Raw genomic sequence first — 10,369 nt, forward strand, 5'->3', positions numbered from 1 at the left:
GCTTTTCTGCTGTACTTTATTGGAAGGAGAAAAATAATCATTTCCTTAATAACAATTTAAACAATTTATGTAACAAAAACAGTATAGCATATGTATCCATATTTGTTAACTGATGTGGTTAAACAGTTTTTTTAAAAAAACTTAGACTGAGTTTTAGCACACATGAAAAACCTAAAACTTATTTCCTGATTTTGAAGTATAATGTAACTTAAATAGAAAACTATCTTTAGAAAGATTTTTCTCCAAAAGCATTTTATTTTAAAAATCCGATTTAAAAAAAATCTGGTTTGAATAAAAAAAATCCTGTTTAAAATTTAAAAATCTGATTTTTTATTTTATTTTATAAAAAAAAACATTGATTTTTATCCACTCTGCAGTTAGAGCATTCTTTTCTTTGTAGGTTCACTAATGCTCAGGCATGGCCTTGGGTGTTTTAAACCACATTTACTAGCTACACTTTGTCTGTTAGCCACAAGTGCTTTTTAGGATATATATGATTTGGAACCTTTTAGGATCTAATTGGATTTGGGGACCCAAGCAAGCACCTTTTACATGTTATTTGGGAAAAATCAGGTGCTCTTGCACCAGCACCCTGAAAAAGCAAGGGGCAGGGACACCGTGCTATGCAACTTCATTATCCTGTTTTGTGTTTCTGGATTTTTATTTCCTGTTTTCATAGTTTAGCATTTTGCCCTTCATCTCTGGACAGTGGGAATGCTCCAAATAGAATTCCTCAGATATTTCACACAGCTTCTAGGAACTGAGGTGTAGACACAGTGTGTAGCTGGTGCTCTGAAAGAAGATGACAATGCCAAGAAACAATGGAATTTCTGACTTGTTTATCACAGACGTTTGCTCGCATTTGCTTGATTGCCATGATTTATTCTGTTTTCTCCTAATTACGGAGACTTGCCAAGGAGATGCGTGGGGTGTTGACGCCTTGAGCCCTGGCCGCTAGGAATCCTGCCCCCGTGTCCCCCTTGCTCCCCTAATCAGCCAGTTCCCAAGGTTTCAGAATTCCAGTACGTTTGATAAGAGCTAGACATCTAAACAGAAAAGGAATGTGATCCTTAGGAGGCTGAATTCTCCCCTCACTGCCAGACTTTGTGTGTGGCTCTTGTGTGAGACTGAATGCATACAGCCCTCGATTCAGATTGTACACTGGAAAGATGCATAAAAGTTTGGAATGGTTTTATCACAAAACAGTAATTATCCATCTTCATAACATGTGTGTGTGCGCGCAAACGTTTTCACAACTACCTTCAAAACAAATACAGTCGAACCTTCGTTTACATAACCCTCTGGTTACATAAACTTTGGGGTGTGCGTGCGGCAAACCCGGAAGTATTTTACTGGGTTTTGCCCCCACGCACATGCACAGGTTACAGAAACCTTGGGATCCGACCGGACCTCCAGGTCATAAAATGACTTCCTACCCTCACCTCCACAGTGCTTTTACTCAAACCTTTTTTTCTACTGCATTACATCTTTTTATCTATTGCAAAAAAGTTTCTCATGTTACAATTATTTTGCTGTCTATCTGCTCCTGCTTTTATCTCGAATCCTGCCTGCAATTTCATTTATAACTATACATTTTATCTGCTACGTGTGTCACAGATTTGGGCTTTTCGATCTTCTTTGGTTGTTTAGTGGTTCTTGCTGTTACGTCTTCAATTTTTTCCCCACCACCCTGAGGCCTGGAAACTGTTTGGGTTTTTTTTACTACCTGCCTTACCTACACTGGAAACTGTCTTTTTGTACTACCTACCAACCTACCTACCTACCTACCTACACACACACACACACACACACACACACACTGATAGCTAGGCCTCTCACAAGTTACAAATCGAAGTACACTGAAAGCCACACATCATCCACTCCACTTTACAGAATTGTGTTTGTTTGGCTGTGTGAAAATAAACTCCTGTTTCTTCCTGTCTGGCAGTACGTGGACTGGTCCGGCCTGGAGTCCTGCCCAGAGCATCTCTTCGGTCCTTATATCTATACAGTCCCTGATGACTGAGAACCCTTATCACAACGAGCCTGGCTTTGAGCAGGTAAGTAGCCTGAATCGTGGATTAGTGCCCACTTTACGGAGCTCTTGGTTACAGGGACAGGGAAGTGGCCGTCCCATAACAAACTGCTCTCTTAGAAACGGGAATGTCGGCAGAGCAATAAGACCCGTTGAGGTTTGATCTCCAACCCCTACATCCTTTTAAGAAGACCCTCCCGATTCAGAGGTTCGGCATGTTGCTGCAGGTGGGGCCTGCTTCCCTGTTGTGTTAAAACAGCTGACTGCATTGGGACAGAGTGGAAAGGAAGAATGCCTTGAGCAGCCCTGGATAACTCCATATGCTGCAGTCCGTATGCACATATTCGCAGCTTGTCTGCAGAGCAAGACCATGCATGGAACCTCTTTGGGATCTTTCATGGACCGTAGCTCTGGTTTGAAATAGGATCGTCAATCCACTTTTATCGGCGACTGGCCAGTGTTTCCAATGGGTATTGTCAGCCATACTAATTGGAGGCATTCCCAGTCTCTCTCTTCTCCCCCCCCCCCCCGCCCCCGACAAGACCAAAGTTGTGGGCCGTGTGTCTTGAACTTCGTAAAAGGTGACTTTTGTTTTTGGCCACCGATCTCTTGCAGGAAAGACATCCGGGAGACAGTAAAAATTACAACGAGTGTATTCGGCACGAGACTATCAGGGTCGCTGTGTGTGACATGCTAGAAGGAAAATGCCCTTGTCCGGAGCCTTTACGGTATGTTTGGGAGTCTCAATTCATGGGTTTCAGGCATTTAGCATGGAGAAGGGGAGAGGGAGGTACCCCTTAGTCAGAATTCCTGTGCTGTTTGGAGTTTACAGGGTTAACAGCTCTGTGTGTGTCCTGCATCTGGGGAGTTGTTTTTTTCTACATCCGGGGAAAGCTGAGTCCTTTGTCTGTGAGTTACTTTCACTTTTTTGCCGAGAGACGCAGAGACACCAGGCCTGCCGTCTCCGATGGTCTGTTTATTATTTTAGCGTTCCGATGTAAATAAAGCTGTTAGTTTAGAGGAACAACAGCGTGTGGACTCTCTCTTCTGCAAGCTCACTCACACCAGGAATTCTGTTGCTGTGGAAACGTACCGGACCTGAACACTCCCCCCCCCCCCCACTTAGAAAAACTGTTTGCCAGCATGAAAGCCCTAACTCGGCATTCAAGAAGAAGAAGAGTTTGGATTTGATATCCCTCTTTATCACTACCCGAAGGAGTCTCAAAGCGGCTAACATTCTCCTTTTCCCTTCCTCCCCCACAACAAACACTCTGTGAGGTGAATGGGGCTGAGAGACTTCAAAGAAGTGTGACTGGCCCAAGGTCACCCAGCAGCTGCATGTGGAGGAGCAGGGAAGCGAACCTGGTTCACCAGATTACAAGACTGCCACTCTTAACCACTACACCACACCTTCATTCATTCATTCTTGCAGCTGCATGATCATGGTCCGCATTCTGTTCCTTCCACTCCAGATTACCACTATGTGCCTTATTAATTCAGACCTTTTGCTGAGGGTATTTGTGCAAGCAAGGCAAACTGCAGTACAGTCGGACCTTGGTTCTCGAACGGAATCCGTTCCGGAAGTCCGTTCGACTTCCGAAAACGTTTGAAAACCAAGGCATGGCTTCTGATTGGCTGCAGGAGCTTCCTGCACTCAATCAGAAGCCGCGTCGGATGTTCGGGTTCCAGAGAACATTTGCAAACTGGAACACCCACTTCCGGGTTTGCGGCGTTCGGGAGCCAAAACGTCCGAGTTGCAAGGCATTCGACAACCAAGGTACAATTGTATTCATGGCTCCATAGAAGCTCTCCCTGCTGTCCGCCTCTTAAGGTTGTTGTTTTTTATAGTATTTTGGTCAGCAGGTCATGCACGAGGGAGGGAACCAAAGTACATTGCACTGTGGGGAAATGTTAGCTATTGTGGTTGTTTTTAAGAAATGTGCACGTGACAAACTAATTTTCAGGAGCACGAACTATGGCAGTATCCCTTTTGTTATAAACCACCTGTCACATCCTTGCTCTGTGCCCTTACGGTTCATTTTGCTTGCTAGGGGTGTCATGGAAAAGTCCTTTATGGAATATTATGATTTCTACGAGGGGGTATGCAAAGAGCGGCTTCACCTCCAAGGACAGACGATGCAGGTAAGGATCAGATAATGTCTATGACTGCCCACTCCGGAAGGCAGCCTCCGTGTTTTTGTTTTAAATTAAACAATTTGGATTGTCATATTTCCTTCCCTCTTGAGAAGTGGGCTCGTTTGCTCAGCTGAGGGTTTTCCCAAAGGGCAAATTGAAAACCTGAGGTATGGGGGACAAATTAGGAGAAATGACCAATTGCTGGCATTTCTGAAGCACCAGGAACTAGCTGGAAGTATATTGTGGGATGCGGGTGGCGCTGTGGTCTAAGCCACTGAGCCCCTTGGGCTTGCAGATTGGAAAGTTGGTGGTTCGGATCCCCGCGACAGAGTGAGCTCCCGTTGCTCTGTCCTAGCTCCTGCCAGCCTAGCAGTTCGAAAGCACGCCAGTCCAAGTAGATAAATAGGTACCACTGTGGCAGGAAGGTAAACGGTGTTTCCATGCACTCTGGCTTCCATCACGGTGTCTTGTTGCGCCAGAAACGGTTTAGTCATTCCAGCCACATGACCTGGAAAGCTGTCTGTGGACAAACGCCAGCTCCCTCGGCCTGAAAGCGAGATGAGCGCTGCAACCCCATAGTCGCCTTTGGCTGGACATAACTGTCCAGGGGTCCTTTACCTTTCACCATTTTTATATTAACGTGAGCAGGACGTTGGAACGAGGGGGTGAGAGGTAGGAGACTTGAATAGATCCTGGTTATTGGGAAAAGAGCATCCAGCAAGGGGATGGGGATGAAAGATTTAAATTCTCTAATCCAGGAAGTGAGCTTGCATGGCTGTGCTCTGCTTCCACAGTCAGAGGCATTCATGCTTCTGAATACCAGTTTCTGGAAACTACAGGAGGGGAGAGGGCTCTTGCGCCCGGGTCCTGCTTGACAATTTCCCACAGGCATCTGGTTGGCTACTGTGCAAACAGGATGCTGGACTAGATGGGCCTTTGGCCTGATTCAGCAGGTTCCTCTTAGGTTATAGATAGATGTCAATATACAGTGGTACCTTGGGTTACAGACACTTCAGGTTACATACGCTTCAGGTTACAGACTCTGCTAACCCAGAAATAGTACCTCCGGTTAAGAACTTTGCTTCAGGATGAGAACATAAATCGTGCTCCTGCGGCGTGGCGGCAGCGGGAGGCCCCATTAGCTAAAGTGGTGCTTCAGGTTAAGAACAGTTTTAGGTTAAGAACGGACCTCTGGAACGAATTAAGTTCTTAACCCGAGGTACCACTGTAATAGGAAGCTATTTTCCCCTTACCGAATGTCATTTTTCTCAACTGAAGCACATGTTCCCGTCTGATTTGCTAGACTTGGGTTTCCAATCTGATCCAGCAGTAGTTCCCCTGCTCCTCTTGTGGCTTCAGGGTTGTTAAAAAATACTTGCTGCTTAGAATAATATTGATCTTGTCAAGCGTCTATTACTTGAACTGGTTACAGAAGGCCTTGGCCACCCTGTTTCCAGTCCATGTGCAAAGTAACCCTGGCAGATCTTGATGCAAGTTGTTTTCATCCCGATCAGACAGTTTAACGAACTTAAGAAAATGTTCAAATGCTCTTTCCCTAAAAAGCCTGAAGCCTTCCTTCTAGGAATTGCGGGCAACGAAATTCCGAAAAAGCTCAGGAGAGTCTTTATGTATGCTACAGTTATTCGCAAAAGGTTGGAAGGGAGAGGACAACCCATCCAAATTAGACTGGCAAAATAAATTAAGAGAGCACGCTGAATTGGCGAGGCTATCAGCAAGGCTACGAGACGTTACAGATGAAAAATTTATCAGAGAGTAGGGCATATGTATGGGACGCGGTTGGCGCTGTGGGTTAAAACACAGAGCCTAGGACTTGCCGATCAGAAGGTCGGCGGTTCGAATCCCCGCGACGGGGTGAGCTTCCGTTGCTCGGTCCCTGCTCCTGCCAACCTAGCAGTTCGAAAGCACGTCAAAGTGCAAGTAGATAAATAGGTACCGCTCCGGCAGGAAGGTAAACGGCGTTTCCATGCGCTGCTCTGGTTTCGCCAGAAGCAGCTTAGTCATTCTGGCCACATGACCCGGAAGCTGTACACCGGCTCCCTCGGCCAATAAAGCGAGATGAGCGCCGCAACCCCAGAGTCGGTCACGACTGGACCTCATGGTCAGGGCTCCCTTTACCTTTACCTTTAGGGCACATATATAGAATTTTTGTAAAAGAACATTGTCAAAATATTAATCCGTTGGCAGGTTTCGATTGACTTCTGGGTGCAAATAGGATAAGTTTACGAAATTTAAAGTAAGTTAAATAACAGGGAGAAAATAAAGATAAGTGCGTAATCAGGGAATTTAATCTGGGAACTTAATGGGAAGATCGGAGGTCATGTTAAACTTAATTACAATACGATGTACAAAACAAGTATCAATTAAGAAAAGAATAATTGTGGTTTTTATCTTGTCTTTTACATCTGCTGATTATTTCTGTTATACAGTTTTCAACCAATAAAGCATTAAAAAAAAAAGTAATTTTCATCCCGTCTCCTCTCCTCTCGCAGGATCCCTTCGGTGAGAAGCGAGGGCACTTTGACTACCAGTCCCTTCTGCTGCGTTTGCAAGGAATCCGCCTGAAGGTGCAAGAGAAACACCAGCAGGAGAACCCAGACATAGACTCAGAAAGCAGCTCCTCTGAGACAGAGACAGACACTCAAGGGAGCATTAAGGCTTAGGTGCCTCCCACCTGACCGCTTGGGAACCCAAGACGTAGGGGTGGGATCTTCTGACTCCAGGCACTGCGGAGGAACCCCGGAGAGACCCAAGAACCAGTCCGGTTCCAGAGCGGGGAGAACCTGAGCTGAGCAGCACCCCTTCATTGCCTCCTCCAGTGCTCTGGTACACGCTGTTTAAAACAAACGAGGATTTGATGCTAAAACTGAACACGGGCTCGTGACAAGCTGTCTTTTGAAAGTGGCTCTTTCTCTGCTGGAGACCCGTGAGCAAAAATGGCATAAAGGCATTCTGGAAGAACCCGCGACGGGTTGGTTTCTGTCCTCCCCATGTTTCTAAAAGAGCAGGAGGTAGAGCTTGCCTCTACGCCCCGCCGTCTTTTGTTTCAAAACATGCCGCATATACCCTCAGCGCCTCCCTCCCAGCGTTCCCACAAAGGGATGGATTCCCAGCTCTACCAAGTCTGTAAAAGCACCTTTGACCATTTAAATAATCAAGCCCTGTTTTCATATTCACTCTGTTTCCCAGTTGGGTTGGTGTTGCCTGTCCTAGACAGACCAAAGAGGAGGAACTTTGGCCGGAACTGGGCTTTTGTGGCGATCCAAAACGACAACGAAAAAGCAGTTTCCAAAGCTTTACTCAACTCTAGAGCTCCTTTTGAATAACCCCTCCCCAAATTCGGAATCCAGGCAGGAAAGAAGGAAGAGACAAACTGGGAGAGAACCTAAATTGTTAATGTGTCAGCCTTGTGAGCAAGCCAGCCAGCGGCCTTCAAAAGGTGTAGTTGAGCAGGTTTCATGGCCAGTGTTTTTGTTTTTATTTTTTGTGATCCTTGGGAAGGAGTCATCATTCTGGCAGTTCATTTCCTGCAAGCAGCATATAATTATTATTTTTTTGGAAGGTACAGTATTAGAATTTAGTGAAGACAGGTGATTCTATGCAGCCATTGAGAGAGCAAATATAAATTAACGCAGCACCAAGAGAGAAAAAAGCAATGCTAATCTTAAGCTTTGGCATAGCAGACTTCTCTGTTCAAAGCAACTCAGATCTGCAGCTTTGGGGGACAGAGTTAGGAGTTCAGTGATGTAGAGGAGGATACAAACTAATGGAAGGACAGCAATAAGCATCAGTCCAAGGCCAGGGCAGAAAACCAGCTGTTGAGATCTGTCGAAGGATTGGCTCTCGTTTTTTGTCAGGAGCCTCTATTGAAACCGAAGCAAAATTGCACATGTGTAAGTCTGCCGAATCTGCCCTTCTCTCCAAATCACTTTGTCGTGCTATAGACTGAGAAGCACATGCCTTTTGAGGATCGAATTGTGGGAGAACGTCTGGCCACCCTCCCAGCTGGCAAAGTATTTTATTTTATTTTTTTACTTTTGAAAGTTCAAGCTGGTTTCTACATAGAAAGGCTCGGAAGCCTTGTGAGCACCTTTCCCTTGCTTTTTTACCCTTCTTCTTTTAGAGACCCTTTAAGACTTTTTTTTAAAAATGGGGGGGGGGGAGCTCCTGACCTACAGATGCACATCCAGATCAAAAACTTGGCAGGGGGAGGTGAGCAGATGCTAAAAGTGGCCAGGCCAGTAGGACGCGTTTCACTCAATAGGTCCAATCCCAGCTGTAGGAACCATGCAATTCCTACCTGGCCTCTGAAAGGAAGTTCATGTGTGACTCTAGGCACTGTTTATCTGCAAGCACAACACCAGTCTTGCAGCTGCTCCTGCCTCTCCCATGTAGAGTACGATGTGCTGCTACTTAAAACTAAAAGTAACCCCCTTATATCTGCTTTTTGGAGTGGAATGCCCTTTTCTCCGTTTCTCTCCCACCCGCAAGGAGAAAAGAATCTCCCAAGGGTTACGAATAGCCGGTGGAATCAAAAGCTTTGTAATGCAAGTTTGCATTTAGATGCCTTGTGGAGGGGGACCTCGTGAGGACGAAGGCAATCTTATCATGTTTGTGTTGATCTCATTGGGTGCAATCCAGCAAAACGAAAACAGAAATCAGTCGTGCTTCACCTCCACTGAAATCAAAGGGACTTGAGTGCACATTTAATGTTTTAAGTCTCACCGAAATCAGTAGGACCTAGGTAGGACTTCTATTCTCCGAACTCTGCCGATTGTGTAAGTTTGGCTTTCCCCCAGTCTATAGTCACCAGGAGCAGAGGTGTTCCGGAATCAGAGCACCCGTTAACTTCAAGAGACCTTAGTTCCAGATGCATGTTGGCTGTCGAACCATTGCATTACATTTCTTTTAAGACAAAAACGAAAAGAAAACATGAAAATGCCTTATGTGGTTATTTCTTTTTCACACGGCTCGCATGTGGATGTAAGAAAACAAAACAAAACAAAAAATGGTTTTCTAGCTGCCCATAGTCATCTGTTTTCTGAATGTTTTCCATTTCAAAAGTGACAATCCTAGATGACTGATCTAGACAAAATGTTTAGTGACGAGACTTTTAGGCCTAACAAGCTAAACACACTCGAATGCACAAGGGTCTTAAGAAAAATAAGGAATCCTTGTTTATATACAATTGTACATAATTTTTTTTTTTTGGTGCAATAAAGTTTGTTTTGGCAGGATCTTTGTCCTTTGTCCTGGATTCGTAAAACAGCCGGGAATACCCAAAAAGGGGGTCTTGTTTTCATAAGCAGCTTACATCAGAGATGTTTTCCCTTTTGGTGAAACTTCCAGGCCCCACACATGCCATTGGTTGGTGGGACCAGTGGAAAAGGGGGCGGGGAGCAATGATTGCTGTACTTCCAAAAGAATAAATCAAAGGTTTATGCACACACCTTTCTCCCAGTGTTAGAAACTCAGATATATAAGCCAGGGGCCAAATGGCTCCTTAAACCAAGGTTGTAGTCACAAAAACAGAATTTCTAGTTGCCATTTTGGGGCAAGACTGTTCTAAAGTCATCTTTTGCAAATGATGGGCTGACTGGGCTTGATTATTAATTATGGTCCATGGGGTCACGAAAAGTCAGAAACGACTAAACAACAATATTATTTCTATATATATTTATTTCTATACCGCCCTATGCCCGAAGGCTAGTTCAGGTGATAACCTTGAGCTAGATGAAGAACTTTGAAAACTTACAAGAAGAAAAGTCACTTGATTCAGTGACAGTCCACATATATATTGGCCTATTCCTGCCTTTTTTCCCCCTTAAGGGTGACATGGACCATTTGTAATGTACGAATAGTCTTCACAATTGTAAGCAGGACAGTGTGGTGGGGGGTAAGTGAAGACAAGCACACCAATTAACTATATATTACTATAACATTGTTATATAATCAAACCTCTCCATTCTTAAGGAAATCAGCCCTGAGTGCTCACTGGAAGGACAGATCTTGAAGCTGAGGCTCCAATACTTTAGCCACCTCATGAGAAGAGAAGACTCCCTGGAAAAGACCCCGATGTTGGGAAAGATGGAGGGCACAAGGAGAAGGGGACAACAGAGGACAAGATGGTTGGATAGTGTTCTTGAAGCTACCAACATGAGTTTGACCGAACTGCGGGAG

General features: G+C 44.9%; 1 protein-coding gene across 1 annotated transcript; it reads left to right on the forward strand.

Moving 5' to 3' along the window:
- Window positions 1-418: 418 nt before the first annotated feature.
- LOC310748119 (ubiquitin-conjugating enzyme E2 Z-like) lies at window positions 419-9,426 on the forward strand. Its single transcript, XM_083583705.1, has 4 exons — window positions 419-2,060; window positions 2,651-2,763; window positions 4,087-4,177; window positions 6,682-9,426. The coding sequence occupies exons 1-4, from the start codon at window positions 2,019-2,021 to the stop codon at window positions 6,850-6,852; spliced, it is 417 nt and encodes a 138-aa protein (XP_083439831.1). The 5' UTR covers window positions 419-2,018; the 3' UTR covers window positions 6,853-9,426.
- Window positions 9,427-10,369: the final 943 nt, after the last annotated feature.

The sequence above is a fragment of the Podarcis filfolensis genome (assembly GCF_964270895.1).
Source record: "Podarcis filfolensis genome assembly, chromosome: 13".
In the NCBI taxonomy this organism is placed as follows: Eukaryota; Metazoa; Chordata; class Lepidosauria; order Squamata; family Lacertidae; genus Podarcis; species Podarcis filfolensis.